We start from the raw sequence: 16,860 nt of genomic DNA on the forward strand, positions 1-16,860 counted from the left end.
TTATTGAGCTTCCAATCGTCTTTCATCAAGTGCTTCTAACTTTTGAAGACATAACTTAGCATTGTCTTCTGTAGTCAATCCCTTTTGCACCGCTATCCTTAATGACGGAATTTCTCTTTCGAAAAGGAGGGAAACTTCTACTCCATAGACAAGAGTGTATTGTGTGACTTCTGTAGGGGTACGATGAGTGGTTCAATAAGCCCATAATGCCTTACTGATCTTCTCTTGCCAATCTCTCTTTAACTTAGAGACAATTTTCTTTAGCAAGTTACACAATGTTTTGTTGAATGCCTCTGCCAACCCATTTACAACAGCGTTGTACATGGATGACTTGAACTGCTTGAACTTGAACTTCTCACACAACCTGTCCATTAAGCAATTGGAGAACTAGCTCCCATTATCTGTCACAATTCAATGGGGGATACCGTATCGATAGATGATGTGAGTGTAGATAAAGTCTACCACATTTTGTTTCTAAGCATCTTTTAAGGAAATGGCCTCAGTCCACCTTGAAAAGTATTCAGTGGCTGCGAGGATGTAAGAATATCCTACTGATGACTTAGGTGTTATAGGGCCAACAAGATCAACTCCCCATGCTTCAAAAGGTCATGAAGCTATAGTCGGATGCAGAAGCTCGGACGGTTGATGAATGAAGTTTGCATGGTATTGACAAGCCTCACAATTTTTTGCATACTCCATCGAATCTTAGATCATTCTTGGCTAATAGTAATCTGTTAGGAAACTAATCCTTGAAATTCTTTATTAACATAACAGGTTGGCACAATCTTCTAGAATATCAATTGAACGATGGATGACTTCTTTATTAAGTGATGAGAGTCAAACAAGACTAAACGGTTGCTTACAGTTATTACTCGATCGTTTACCAAACTCTAAATGATCGTTTACAAGTTCTACACGGTCGCTCAGTATTACTAAATGATCGCTTACCAGTTTCTATATGATCGCCTATCAATTTCTATACGATTGCCTACCCAATGCTACACGATCACCGACCAAATGCTACACGATCGCCTAGTAGAAGTAGACAATGAACAACACACTGCAATGACCTCTCCGCGACAGAGACTTCCAAACTCCCACTCTCGAGAGCTCTCCTTCCTCACTTGTGATATTCAGACTTTGCTACCCCCTTCTAGTTTCTTCCTTCATTTTAAACCTCAACTTCTCGCAACAGTCCTTCGACAATACTCTTAACGATTCAACCAAATCCGACTTCCTCTTTTCCTTTTTTTATTCTTTGTATATTTCGTTTGATATTGGCAGACATAAGTGGAGTCCTAATCTAACATCTCAACCTCTCTCCCCCCCCGCCCCCACACTTTTACCTTGTTTCTCAAGTAAAGTTATGTTAACAACTCTTTTACACTCTTCATTTTCTCTGAATTACCCTCACATGCTCTCTCCATGATCAAGTACTGCCGCTAGCGTGCCTCAATCTTTATTTCGTCGACATATATTTTCAGACCTAACCCTTTGCCTTATGTCAGACTTGGATTCTGCTTGCAGAGTAATCTTCCAACCCTCGTGAACGAATATATTGTTAGGTCTCCAATCGACCTATGTTTTCCCCAAAGAAGTGTACCCATTGCATCTTCACAAAATCACGTACACCTAATTGCCAACTCCTAATGGGAATGAAACTATCATGCACTCTACACATATATCTCGCCAGTTATCATTTCCAACGAGTAGTTTCCATATCCCAAAATTATTTCGTATTTGGTCGTGGTTGTGACGTTCAACTGCAGACGATTCGCTAGACCCTTTATTATGAAGTTATGTGTAGATCCACAGTCAATCAATACCACTGCCGATTCTCCTTTGATATCCCCTCTAATCTTCATTGTTCGTGGGTTCGTCAATCCCAAAACTGAGTTCACAGACAGTTTAGCAATAGGTGAAATTTCTGTTGGGTTTTATGTTCTAAAACTCATGGTTTGTAAACATTAGAACTTATTATGAGAATTCAATAAAGTTGTTGTTGAATATATTGTTTTTCAGAAATCCAATAAACCCAAGTCCCTTGACTATTATATGAGTACTTGAACTTTATGTGGAGACATACAAGTGGATCAGGTTCGAGTAAATAGTCAAAATGATCTATAGTATATGAATAAGGTTGGGTACCTTATTCTTGTAATACTATTGGATGCAACCTACTCTATAGTTGTTAGAAAGTGTTGTAAAGTGCTACATACGAAGTGATCCTAATTCGTGCATGTTGAGACATGAGGAGTGGAGGTGTCCTGTGCAAATGAGTTTTGTGCAAGATCAGACCATGAAACCTGTCACTCTTACTTTATAACGCTGTTTACTATTTAAGACTGACAATTTCGAAGAGATGACCTAGGTAACTTAACCTTAATACTGAGCTAACTATGAACTTCTATTTATTCAGGATTATCCTTTGATCTGTAAACGATGAGAGTAGACAAATTGCCTTTGCTCAATAAGTTTACCATTTTGGGGATAAGACCGGATGAATAGCTGGGAACATAGGGTGCAAGAGGGAATTCACTCCTACTCGATTAGGGTTAGTAGGGAGGTTGTTCCCTTTAAGTGCTGATTCTGGGTCTTGAACAAGAGGCCTCACCCTCTCATTGGCCTGAGAGGGATTCCATTTGTTGATTGGATCACAAATCAATTGTTCATTAGGGGATCAGTGGAACTTAAAGAACAAGAGGTAATTTCGGGGTTAAAACAGAGATTCAACCTAGCCGTTATTATGAGCAACCTGTGAAGGGTTAACTTACTAATCATGGTTATATCGAGTGGACATAATATATCTACAGTGAGGGGAGTTTAGCTATGGGCTTTAGTAGAATCACCCATTAGTTAACGAATGGGGGTTAGATTGGTCCAATGAGTTTAGCCGATTAATCTCGGATCGTTGGAGCCCATGATTTGTAGATCCACGAGGTTCCCCTACTAGCTTGTAAATGGGTATGCTTTAGGGTAGCTTGAGAAGTTAATTTGAAATGTTCAAATTAAATGGAACAAGAGAATAAATATTTAAATATGATTTAAATATATAAAGATGATTATTGCGCAAAAATTAATTTAATATTTGATATTAAATTAATTAACTTTTTAAATTAATTTATGAAACTAATTTAATAAAATCATTTTTTGAATGAAAATGATTTAAAATTCATTTTTTGTTTTAAAAATAAAATGGAAATTCGTTTTGCATGGCATAAAGTGGAAAAAGGTTTTTCTCCATTATAATCATCTTTATGCTCACACACAAACCATGATATTTTCTACTTTGATTCTCCATGCATGAGCTGCAAGCCATGCACTCCATCTCTTTAAATGTTCATCTTAATATATAAAGAAGATTGGAGTTTTTGTAGAAGTAGAGGAATATAAAATTTTGAGAGAAAAATTTCGGTGAAGAAGAAGTTGTCTTCTTCAACTTGCTGCTGTGAGCTTCCCTTGTTTCTCCACATCTACAAGCTGTTCTTGAGTCCCACAACTTTGCATAAAGCTCCAAGAACATAGTAGGGAAGGCTTTGAGGTGGTTCACATTGATATCAAGTGAAGACGGCAGCTGAACAGACGATTTTCTTGAAGAGTTCTTCAAAGGTATGTTCTGAAAATCCATTTTTATGAACAACATGCTTTAGTTTTTGCCAAAATTAGTTAATTAGAATGCTTATGGATCCTTGATACTTCCGCTGCATGTTGTTAAACTCTAACAATTGGTACCAGAGCCAGGTTTTAAGCTTTCAATCCAGTCTAATTTTTGCAAGGTGGGTGTTTTTTCATGAGATATATGAAACTGATACACTACTATGGTTTTCTCTGTTTTGGCATTTTAATTCTCTTTAATTTCTCAATTAAATTTGTAATTGGCTCTTGTTTGATGAGCATTTAACAAGAGTATGTAATTTATTTGGAGTTATTAGAGTTGAAATTAAGATGTAATTGAAGAAACAAGCGAAGGAGGTCGAGCTGCTGTTCCAGAGTTTTCAGCTTCTGCTTAAATCTGTTGCTGAGGTCTAGTTGCTAAATGATCGTTTAGCTCTAGACGTTACACAATGAGAAGAAAAGCTATATGATCATTTAGTAATATGCGCTGGTTGTTGTGATGTTGAATGCTAAACGATCGTGTACCTATGGGAGCTAAGCGCTGCGTTCATTTGCTATACAATAGCATTACCCGATCATTTAGTTTTATAAGTGGGAACTAGACGATACGTTGATTTTGCTAAACAATGGCACTATATGATCGTTTAGCAACGATGCACGCTAAACGATACGATGAAATGCTATGCAATAGCACTAAACGTTCGTTTGGTCGCGGATCTAAGCGATCGTGTAGATAAATGTTATGTGATGCGATGATGTTCTATACGATGGAGCTATACGATCATTTAGCTGCAGCGGATACTAAAGGATGACTTGAATGTGCTGGGCGATGGTGTTATGCGATCGTTTAGTACTATGCGATGGAGCTAAATGATTGCACTACGATGGAACTAAATGATCGTCTAGTCCTATGCGATAAAGCTAAACGATCGTCTAGTTTCCAATGAATACTAAGCGATCGTGTACTTCCTCTCAACCCAAGGCGACGACGCTAGATGATTACCTCCAAACGCTACACGATCGACCTTAGCAGCATATTAAGGTTAGACTGAGAGTAACCGGTTCGACCGGTTTACTCAAGGTTCAATCCAGTTCAACTTCAAATGGTTGTGGTTGGTCCGGTTCAGACTCGTCCAACCCGGTTCAAGTTGTTTTGGATTTGGTTTGGAGTGGTTTGAGTGGTTCAAAGACGATTATGAAGCTGTTTGTAATAGTTAGCTATTTGTTTGCTTGTTTATGCCAAAACAAAAACCATAACAATTAGTATTTAATTGTTTATGAATGAGATGTATGTGATAATTAAATCAATTCATATATATGCATACAATATGCCAAGTAGATTTAACCTGCATTGACAGTATGTTATAATTGTTATGATATATAGTATGCATGTTAAGGTTATGTTTAATATAATAGTTATATTAGATACCATTGTTATTTGTCGTGGATGTTTAACATGTCTAAATTTTGTAAGCCGTTATAAAATTGGTTAGACGTTTAAAATCCATAACAAAGAACAGTTGCATGCTCACTTAGGTTAACCACTTGTTTTAATAGTTAAAATAGGTCGTTAAACTTGTAGAACTAGGATTACAAACTCAACCGATATATAATCCTGTTGAAGGCTGGGGGTATTTAAGTTGACGGTCTACGGAATACCTCCTACCTGGGGATTATAGCCGAATAATTGAGCGTTAGTAATCGGTTTTATGAGCATTCGTGAGCGATGTGAGATAATAAAATGGTTTATCACCTAGACATTGTAGGTTAAATCCAATTATAAGAGTTATATTTGGATAAATTACTTAGACTTATGTTGTATGAAATTAGGCGTCTAACCTAAGTATAAATATACCCAAACATTTAGAACACTTCAGTGGGAGAATAAAAGTTATTAACTCTCACGTCTTCAAGAGTTCACACTGTGAGATCCATACTCGGCTTCTTGTCGATTTTACCTCGACTGCTTCATACAAAAAATGTTTGCATGGGTCAATAACAAAGTGAATGGGGGAAGTCGTTCATAGTAAGTGGGTGAAGGACATGTGTCAACATTGTCCTATGGTCTCCTCCATTAATTTGAACCGCGAGATTCTTATGTTGTGCCTGCTGTCATTTTTCATGTGGCATTAGCTAGTCGTTAACTGCAGCGATTCCTACGGAGGGTTGTAACATAGGATTTGGAACAACCCAGGCTTCAAAAAAATAAATAGGGCCTTATAGTTCCGTCTTGGGTATTTTCTTCTATTTTGGAGTCATACTTATACCATTCTGTAAGATATGAAAATGGCAGGTCTACACTTATAAGACTTACTAAGTGTTAGTAATGATCTTGACCGAAAACGATAACTAAATGACTATAGGAATATGAGTTATTCTGGAGATAGTATTTGGTCAGGAACTGTCTTGCTTTTGTGAAGGAATTCTTAACTGCCCCACGGTAGCATTTGTTCTAAATCACTTAAGTATCGTTACAAAAATAATGATTATGGGTACATTATCACTTTGCTAAAACTTGATTAGATTTAAAAGCAAATTCACTTATAATATTTTTTTATAATTTTAGAATAATGAGTTCTATTATACAATTGCTGGCTTCAGACAAACTGATTGGGTACAATTATGTAAACTGGAAATCAAATTTGAATATAATACACACGATAGACGATTTTAGATTTGTCTTAACGGAGGAATATCCTCTCATTCCTAGCTTAAATACCAACTGAACTGTTCGGGAAACGTTTGATAAATGGATCAAGGATAATGATAAAGCCCGTGCTTATATTCTTGCCAGTCTGTCTAACGTTTTGATGAAAAAACACGAGGGTATGAACATTGCCAAAGAGATTATGGAATCTCTAAGAGGGATGTTTAGACAGCCGTCCCTCACCATGAGGCATGATGCTATCAAATACGTTTACAACAGTCGCATGAAAGAGGGGACCAATGTTCGTGAACATGTCCTGGACATGATGGTCCACTTTAATGTGGCTGAAGTGAACAATTCTATGATGGATGAGAGAAGTCAAGTTGGCTTTATTCTAGAATCTCTTCCGAAGAGTTTTCTGTAGTTTTGTACCAATGCCTTGATAAATAAAATCGAATACAACTTGACAACTCTACTTAATGAGCTGCAGGTTTTTCAGACCATGTTGAGAACTAAAGGTCTGGAACCAGTACCAGAAGTAAATGTTGTTTCTGTTGAGAAGAGAGGAATGTCCTTCAAGCCTGAAGTTGCCTCGTCTTCACAGACTTAGAATATTCCAGCGAAGAAAGACAATGGGAAAGGAAAAAATCCTGTTGGTGAGAAGAGTAAGAAAACCATTGTAGAGAAAGGAAAATGTTTCCACTGCAACGAGCTGGGGCACTGGAAGAGAAATTTCCCTAAATATCTTGTAGAGAAGAGAGCAGAGAAAGGAAAACAAGCTGCTTAAATCCTGGAGACCGTTTGCTCAGCTCATCTAGTAGGAGAAGTTGCTGATGAAGATGTATATTACCTGCTTTTGTTAAACCTTGTAATGAACCTTTTGTACATATTTTTTTGTTATGAATGAAATGTTTTTCTAAAAAATTATGTTTGTTCTAGCAACTTCTATTAAGAATCAAATTGTTAATAGCCATCAACAAATATTCAGATATTTAAATGAGTAAGATCGAAGTATAATGAATTTAAGATTTCTACCTCTGACTGTTAACAAGATTTGTTAAGGTAGGTCAGACCATCTTAATCAAAGTTGAGAGTACCTTAATGTAGTGGGAGGTAAATGTGTTTCCTAGCTATTATTGAGAAAAAGATGATTTTCCCATAAGAAACCTATCTGTATACTAATATGTTTACAATGATTCTCTCGGCTAAAGTGTTTAAGAATCATCTAGTAAGACTAGAAATACCAGAGATTAATAACCTAGGGCAAGTGGAAGAAATATCAGGTATGAGATACCAAATGGCAAAAACCATGCGTATGTGATGCCCTAGTTTATTGTATTTCTCTATAAAACTCAGAAATTTAGTCTTATATATCGGATATATAAGTTACCACTAGAGTTTTAGTCCAAGTGGGAGTTTGTTGGGTTTTATGTCCTAAAACTCGTGGTTTGTAAACATTAGAACTTATTCTGAGAATTCAATAAAGTTGTTATTGAATATATTGAGCTTTCGTCAACCATGTTAGGAATTCACGAGAAAATGAGCTTGCGTCGATCAGCATGTTGAATCTCAGCTAACCTGTTATTTTGCTTTATTATGCGTTCAATGTTTTATTTTTGTAGCTAAAACAGGAATTGGACGCAAACGTGGAAACCGGACCACTGCATAGACGATCGCATGCGGAGAAACACTCCATCGCAAGGTCGAACACATCGATCACCAATGGATGTTGCGGTAATCAGCCGTATGCGTCCATCGCGTGGGATTTGCGCTCGCCTAGCGATTATGGTCATCGTGTAGAGTTGCGGTATTAAACGAATGCGGTCATTAAATGATTACAGCTATTCGACAACACATTCTAATGGGATCAACGCATGGTTGGTAGAATGAACGCATCAACGCATCTACCTCGAGAAAAGTCAAAAGATGATGCTGACATTTCACCTACCATGCCATTAGTGGCAGAGGTTCAGAAAGGACTAACACACCGAACGTCAGACTCAGAGCAGTCCAATTAATGCTGTCAGTAACCAAGCTCTATAAATAGAAGCCCTGTCTCTTATACACATCTAGATGTGTATAAGATGCTGACATTTCACCTACCATGCCATTAGTGGCAGAGGTTCAGAAAGGACTAACACACCGAACGTCAGACTCAGAGCAGTCCAATTAATGCTGTCAGTGATCCAAGCTCTATAAATAGAAGCCGATGAGGAGAAATTTAAACTATCCGAGGATGATCCTTGTGAATCGGGGATTTTCCCCGTGATCCAGACAAACTGCGTGAGAAGATGGCTTAGAGTTCTTCACTTCTTTCATCCATTCCGAGTGACGACCGGAGCCTTCAACCGGAGCTAGTTCTCGAGAGAGTCAACTCCTTCGCCCATCCATGGCACCACCGGTAGCCTTGATGCACATCCGCTGGAAGCAAGTCTTTGCTTCCAGCCGGTCATTTCATTTTTCTTGCTTTTTTTTATACTGTATTGTATAGCATTTGTGATTAAGGAATTAATAAAATTTGTTTTCAATGCATTTCTCTGTTCCTTTGACTTCATCTCCATCTTCTTTGCTTACCATCTTTACTTTCATTGCAACACTTAATGGGATTGATTGGGTATCACATACTTAGTCATGTGGATTAGGGATATGAAGCATGTAGCAACCCACCGAGAGGTGTGTGTTGCGCGAGTGTGTGAGTATTCTTATTTGCTTAGTGTGAAACTACTGCAACGCCTGTCTATAGGCTAACACATTGATTGTCTATGAGTGAAGTCAACAACAATCAACTGCCCGGGAGGGTAAGTGGTTGGTCGCATTAAGTAATGTATGCATTGTTCACTAGGGATAGTAACAATCTTAGGTCAGCAAAGTTCATGTGGTTAACTTGTCCTATGAGTGCATCATTCATCATTTAGGCATACTTGGGAGAGTAGTCTAAAACACAAATATAAGACTCAGAAGAGCGGATTGGAACGCATAGGCAAGAATGGGGAGCTTAGGGATAAGCTCCGTTTGCTTCACACAGCGTATGCACCCTACAGAATGGATTTGCATGCGTCCAGGAAGTAGGATAAGGGGTTATGTGGCAGCCATGTCCATGTGGCGGGAGCTAGTGAGCTGGTTATGGAGGTCTAGGTAGACATAGTTGTTATCGGCAATATCGAAGATACAACACACTACGTCCTAAAGTTAGGTTCACGTGTGTGTAACATGATTGCATGGCTTGCATTGACTAAGGTTGCTCTTTGGTTCACTTTAAGGGTTGCAATGAACCATCTCCGCATTTTATCTATTTTCCCATACATTTATTACATGCAATAGTGTTGTCGTATCTCTACCTCTTCATGCATATTCTCATTGTGTTGTCTGTTAGATAGGAGTAGGAGTAGGGTTAACTTAAAACCCCTTCCATTCTTTTATTTCAAACCGCCGCATGCACATCACCGCATACATATAGCTACAAGTCCCTGTGTTCGACCTCGGATTACCCGAGAAACTTGCGTTTGCGTTATACTTGGCATGAGCACAAGGAAACTTGTGATAGGATGCATGGTCATCGCATACATTTATTAACATCATATTCATTCCAATGCATGACCATCGACGCATGACTATCAACACATATCTTAAGAACATGCATCGCATACGCGTCCACGGGATTTTAGTTGTCGAGTAAAATTGACTTCTAATTTTCCCATCACCAAGTTTTTGGCGTCGTTGCCGGGTACTTGGCAGCTAAATATTTTGTTAAGTTTTGTGTCTCTGCTAGCAAACTTTTTATCTGGGAGTTTTCAGTCTTGTGCGACCAAGTTGCAAACAATATTGAGAGTGTAGGTGATGCGCTGAAAGCCAATGTTCACCCCGAGGTAGAAGGGTAATCAGTCGCAAGAGCTGAAGACAGTTCTAAGCTCATGTGGCCAACATGCGCCCAATAATTGTCGGAAGTTCCAATGGTCAGGGCAACTTAACCCGAGCAGTTGAAAGCTATCTCCTGCATGGAAGACTCCTTGCGGTGAAACACTCCTATTTTTCCAGGGATGTCTTCTGCTCTATCTTTAACTTGCGTTCTTAGTTTAGGTTATTTTTATTTTTATTGTTATTTTGGAATATTGGTTGCTTCCTTGGGTGTGGTACGTTTTTCTTGTAGGTGCAACAATTAGTCTCCTCGGTTTGTAGATCAACGAAAGAATTCTTTTCACCCTTCAACAGATGGCTTCAATCGCGTGGATTCCAACGCTAGAGGCGCATGCGCTGTTCCACCTAAGGTCTTTTTCCTGTTATCTTGTATGCCTTATCCTTTTGAAATTCTCTTTTTTCCCGATTGCGTTGTTTTGCGATGTTTATTGATTGGCACATATAGTTCACCACATCTTCTAACTAATCAATGCAAGACATTCTTACTTTTATTAGCTTCTTCAAATTTTGAAAGTCTTAAGTTTATTTTGTGCAAACCTTTATTCAAACATTTATTACCGCATAGACGATCGTATGCGGAGAAATACTCCATCACAAGGTCAAAGGCATCGATCAACACATGGATGTTGTGGTAATCAACTGCAAGTGTCCATCGCATAGGAGTTGCGCTTGCCTAGCGATTGCGGTCATTGTGTAGAGTTGTGGTATTAAGCGAACGCGGTCATTAAATGATTGTGGCTACGCGACAACGTATTCTAATGGGGTCAACACAAGGTTGGTGGAATGAACGCATCAACGCATCTACTCGAGAAAAACCAAAAGATGATACTGACATTTCACCCACCACCTCGTTAGTGGCAGAGGTTCAGAAAAGACTAACGCGCCGAACGTCAGACTCAGAGCAGTCCAATTATATGTTGTCGTGACCCAAGTCTATAAATAAAAGTCAATGAGAAGAAATTCAAGCTATCCAGTGATGATCCTTATGAACCGGGGATTTTTCCCGTGATCCAAACAAACTACGTGAGAGATGTTTGAGAGTTCTTCACCTCCTTCATCCATTTCGAGTGACGATCGGAGCCCTCGACCAGAGCTAGATCCGAGAGAGTCATCTCCTCCGCCCATCCATTGGCACCACCGACAACCTTGACGCACATCCACTGGAAGCAAGACTATGCTTCCAGCCGGTCACTTCATTTTCCTTTTTTTTCTTATATTGTATTGTATGACATTTTGTTGATTAAGAAAATTAATACGTTGTTTTCAATGCATTTTTTTATTTCCTTCGACTCCATCTCCATCTTCTTTGCTTACCATCTTTACTTTCATTGCAACACTTAGTGGGATTGCCTTGGTATCACACTACTTAGTCATGTGGATTAGGGATATGAAGCAATGTAGCAACCCATTGAGAGTGTGTGTTGCATGAATGTGTGTGTAATCTTATTTTCTTAGTGTGAAGCTGCTGCATATGCTTGTCTATAGGCTAACACATTGCTTGTCTATGAGTGAAGTCAGCAATAATCAACTGCCCGGGAGGGTAAGTGGTTGGCTGCAATTAAGCAATGTACGCCATTGTTCACTAGGAATAGTAACAATCTTAGGTCAGCAAAGTTCATATGGTATCCTTGTCCTATGAGCGCATGTTCATCATTTAGACATACTTAGGAGAGTAGTCTAAAACACAAATCTAAGACTCGGAGAGCGGGATTGGAGCGCATAAGCAAGAATGGGGAACTTAAGGATAAGCTCTGTTTGCTTCACACAACGTATGCACCCTACAGAATGGATTTGCATGCATCCAGGAAGTAGGATAAGGGGTTATGCGGCAACCATGCTTATGCTGTAGGAGCTAGTGAGTTGGTTATGGAGGTCTAGGCAACAATAGGCTTCTCAGTAATATCGCAGTACATGCATATATTCTAGAGTTAAGTTCACGTGTGTGTAACATGATTGCATGGCTTGCGTTGACTAAGGTTGCCCTTTGCAGTCACTCTTGAGGGTTGCAATTAAATCATCTTCCGCATTTTATCTATTTTCCATCATTTATTTCATATCAAGTTGTTGTCATATCTCTATCTACTCATGCATATTCTCATTGCATTGTCTGTTAGATAGGAGTAGGAGTAGGGTTACTTACCACCTCCCTTCCATTCTTTTATTTAAACCGCCGCATGCACATCACTGCATACATATAGCTACAAGTCCCTATGTTCGACCTCGGATTGCCCAAGAAACTTACGTTCACGTTATACTTGGCGTGTGCACAAGAAAACTTGTGACAGGATGCATAGTCATCACATACATTTGTTGGCGCATATTCATTCCCATGCATGACCATCAACGCATGACTAATAACGCATATCTTAAGAACATGCATCACATACTGTGTCCACGGGATTTTAGTTGTCGAGTAAAATTGACTTCTAATTTCCCGTCACCAGGTGTCCTGTGCAAATGAGTTTTGTGCAAAATCAGACCATGAAACCTGTCACTCTTACTTTATAATGCTGTTTACTGTTTAAGATTGACAATTTCGAAGCGATGACCTAGGTAACTTAACCTTAATCCTGAGCTAACTATGAACTCTTGTTTGTTCGGGATTATCCTTTGATATGCAAATGGTGAGAGTAGACCAATTGCCTCTGCTCAATAAGCTTACCATTTTGTGGATAAGACCGGATGATTAGCTGAGAACATAGGGTGCAAGAGGGAATTCACTCCTACCTGATTAGTGTTAGTAGAGAGGTTATTCCCTTCAAGTGCTGATTCTGGGTCTTGAACAAGAGGCGTCACCCTCTCATTGGCCTGAGAGGGATTCCACTTGTTGATTGGATCACAAATCAATTGTTCATTAGGGGATCGGTGGAACTTAAGGAACAAGAGGTAATTTCGGGGGTAAAATAGAGATTCGACCCAGCCGTTATTACGAGCAACCTGTGAAGGGTTAACTTACTAATCATAGTTATATTGAGTGGACATAATATATCTACAATAAGGGGAGTTCAGCTATGGGCTTTAGTGGAATCACCCATTAGTTAACGAATGAGGGTCAGATCGGTCTAATGAGTTTAGCCGATTAATCTCGAATCGTTGGAGCCCATGATTTGTAGGTCCGCGAGGTCCCCCTACTAGCTCGTAAATGGGTACGCTTTAACGTAGCTTGAGAAATTAATTTGCAACGTTCAAATTAAACGGAACAAGAGAATAAATATTTAAATATGATTTAAATATATAAAGATGATTATTGTGCAAAAATTAATTTGATATTAAATTAATTAATTTTTTAAATTAATATAATAAAATCAATTTTTGAATGAAAATGATTTAAAAGTCATTTTTTGTTTTAAAAATAAAATGGAAATTCGTTTTGCATGGCACAAAGTGGAAAAAGGTTTTTCTCTATTATCATCATCTTTATGCTCACACACAAACCATGATCTTCTTGAGAACTTGTAGAAATACAAGTTATTTATACCATTTTTATTTAGATTATGCAGCAAAAAGAAGGAAAAATTGCGTCGACAGTATAGAAATTGGCTTAGAAATATGAAAATTATAAAGTGTCGTAAGCACACTCGCTAACCCCATTGTGATAGCAAAATGGAATGTCTAAAACTTTGTTTTGCAGAAAATAGGTCACCGGATGCGACAATCGCTTGAGGAAAAAAAGAACAACGCATTATCACAGCATGCGGCAATCATTCAAGAACAAAGAAAGAACAACGCAATTGCAGCGCATGTGACGATTGATCATGGATTCAAGCGATCAATGCATTTCCACCTCATGCGGCAATCAATAAGAGATCAAAACAATTACATGTATGCGGCGATTGATCGAAGATGTAAAGAACAACGCATTCGTAAGGACTTCTGACACTGTACAACTTTTCTGTTGTATGGTTTTGACAAATTAATCGTGGAGCAGAGCGGACTTTTCCATTATGCCATGGCAGGAATTATCAGATTTTCAAAGTGGGACCACTAATACAGAAGAAGCCAAGGTCCATAAATAGCTTCCTCAAATTCAATGTTAAAGAGGCTAGTCTAAAGAGACAATCCAGAGAAAATCCGAGAGAAAGACGAGACAAGACTGAGAGGTAAGTCTCTGAGCAAGCAATTCTTTCCATTCCCGAAAAAGAAGCTCTGTGCGAAAGGTCACTTCTACCTAGAATTCAAGCCTGAAAGGGAAGCTTTCCACTCCATTTCTTCCACACGCCGGCAAGCACGACGTCTCCGATCGGGATCTGTGTCAAGACATTGACACTCTTTCCGTATTTGTTCTTATTTTCCATTCTTCTACTGTGTTCATCTATCTTTAATCTTTCATTCACTATCTGTAACAAACGTTAATATCTAGATTTCAATATCATTATCGTATTCATCGTCATTTCTCTGGTCTTTTCCATTCACTATCTGTAACATCCATTTTCTCCATCATGTGTAACTAATCCCCAGGGTAAGGGGAAGGATTAAGCGAGTGAGTTAATCCTTGTTAAGGAAATCGACTGAGTTTAGCTAAAGCATGCTCGACGACATATTCACCTGTGAGACCAGAAGTGAAGATGTTATTCTGCCTATCGAAAGAAGGTTGGAAGAATGCGTTAATTAAAGCAAGAAGTATTTCCAGAGATGGAAACAACCTTGCGTTCATCAAGTTCATCCCTGTTTCACCATAGACATATGGGAACACGGCCGATCACTGAAAGTGTAAGCCAAGGGAAAGCAGAACTTTAGTTGCGTCCTCAACAAGATTGACGAACTTGCGATGTCCTTTCCCTTAACTCATTCTCTTTCTGATTCATTTCACAAGACTTGCCACTGCATTCATCAGATTCTTTTGCACAACTTCACAGCTAGTCCTCAACCTGTATATTAATAGTTTATTCATTTATTTTATCACCGCAATTTATTTTATAGCACTTTATTTTATCACCGCAATTTACTTTATCACATTTTACTTACCATCGCTTTTATTCTTTAATGCAATTTACTATTTACCGCATTTTACTTTTCGCAAAACCAATTCATTATTCTTTATGTTTAACCGGTCGCAAATACCACATTAGTATCACATTAATCATAACAATCCCCATGTTCGACCTCAGATCACTCTGAAAAACTTGCGTTCGAATTATACTTGGTTCCAGCGCAAGAAAACTTGTGACACGCACTACACGAACGCATACTACGAAGCATTTAAGCATCATCGCATACATTTAGAACGTAGTATCGCAATATCATAAATCACAGCACATCATATCATTCAACATTTATTATTACACTTCTCTACTTTGATTCTCCAAGCATGAGCTACAAGCCATGCACTCCATCTCTTTACATGTTCATCTTAATATAAAAAGAAGATTGGAGTTGTTGGAAAAGTAAAGGAATATAGAATTTTGAGAGAAAAATTTCGGTGAAGAAGAAGGTGTCTTCTTCAACTTGCTGCTGTGAGCTTCCCTTGTTTCTCCACATCTACAAGCTGTTCTTGAGTCCCACAACTCTGCCTAAAGCTCCAAGAGCATAGTAGGGAAGGCTTTGAGGTGGTTCACGTTGATATCAAGTGAAGATAGCAGCTGAACAGACAATTTTCTTAAAGAGTTCTTCAAAGGTATGTTCTGAAAAACCATTTTTATGAACAACATGCTTTAGTTTTTGCCAAAATTAGTGAATTAGAATGCTTATGGATCCTTGATACTTTCGCTGCATGTTGTTTAACTCTAACAATTTCCTCACTTAGCGTCAGCATACGCAATTCTAACGTCTCTTCTCTTGCTTCGTCTTCCTCATGCAACTCCCACTCCTTTTCGGACACCTGCACCACGAGTAATCTCAATTCTCTCAACTCTCGCCCTTTGCACCGATGTCCAACCGTGTATTTTTCATCGCACTAGAAACAGAGCCATTTTTCTCTCTCCGACTGAAATTCAGCATCTGATAATCTTCTTGTCAAGATTTCTCTCCGGTTATCATTATTTGATGTTCCTAACAAGGTGATGGTTCTCATCAGAAATGACTCTTTGGTCCTCTCTCCCTCTTTCGGATCATGTTCGCTTACTGATTTACTCACATTGTCAGTATTGGATTTTGAAGCGTTCGAATTTTGGAACTTACCTTCGTATGTCCGCGCTCGTCCTGNATGTTCGCTTACTGATTTACTCACATTGTCAGTATTGGATTTTGAAGCGTTCGAATTTTGGAACTTACCTTCGTATGTCCGCGCTCGTCCTGCTTCGACCCGCGAATTTTCTCTATCTTCAACCCGTTGTGCCAGCGACATCATTTGCGCTAACTCGGTGGGATCCCAGCATTCAACTTACACCTTTATCCATGTCGCCAAACCGTTCATGAATGTCTCATCAAGAACTTCGTTTGGCAGATGCGACAACGATGGTACTAACTTATCGAACAGATCTCGATATGCCTCCACCGTCATCTATTGTTTTATAGCCAAGAATCTTCCACAAATCGACCCCTCTCTCAAAGATCGGAATCGCACAAGCATCATTTTCTTCAAGTCTTCCCAGTCTTTGAACGACTTTCTGCCTTCCTTTGACTGGTACCAATCTAATGCAATACCGTCGAAACTCATAACTGCCACCGTCATCTTCTAAGATTCAGTCAATTTATGAATTTGAAAATAGCGGTCTGCTCTAAATAACCACGTGTCTGGATCGCTT

General features: G+C 38.8%; 1 protein-coding gene across 1 annotated transcript; it reads right to left on the reverse strand.

The window, feature by feature from the left end:
- LOC120067594 lies at positions 1-16,616 on the reverse strand. The gene is made up of 3 exons (XM_039019140.1): positions 16,501-16,616; positions 216-364; positions 1-170 (listed from the first exon to the last, which is right to left on the reverse strand). Exons 1-3 carry the CDS (start codon positions 16,614-16,616, stop codon positions 1-3), a joined length of 435 nt encoding a protein of 144 aa, XP_038875068.1.
- Positions 16,617-16,860: the final 244 nt, after the last annotated feature.

Source organism: Benincasa hispida, chromosome 12 (genome assembly GCF_009727055.1).
Source record: "Benincasa hispida cultivar B227 chromosome 12, ASM972705v1, whole genome shotgun sequence".
NCBI lineage: Eukaryota > Viridiplantae > Streptophyta > Magnoliopsida > Cucurbitales > Cucurbitaceae > Benincasa > Benincasa hispida.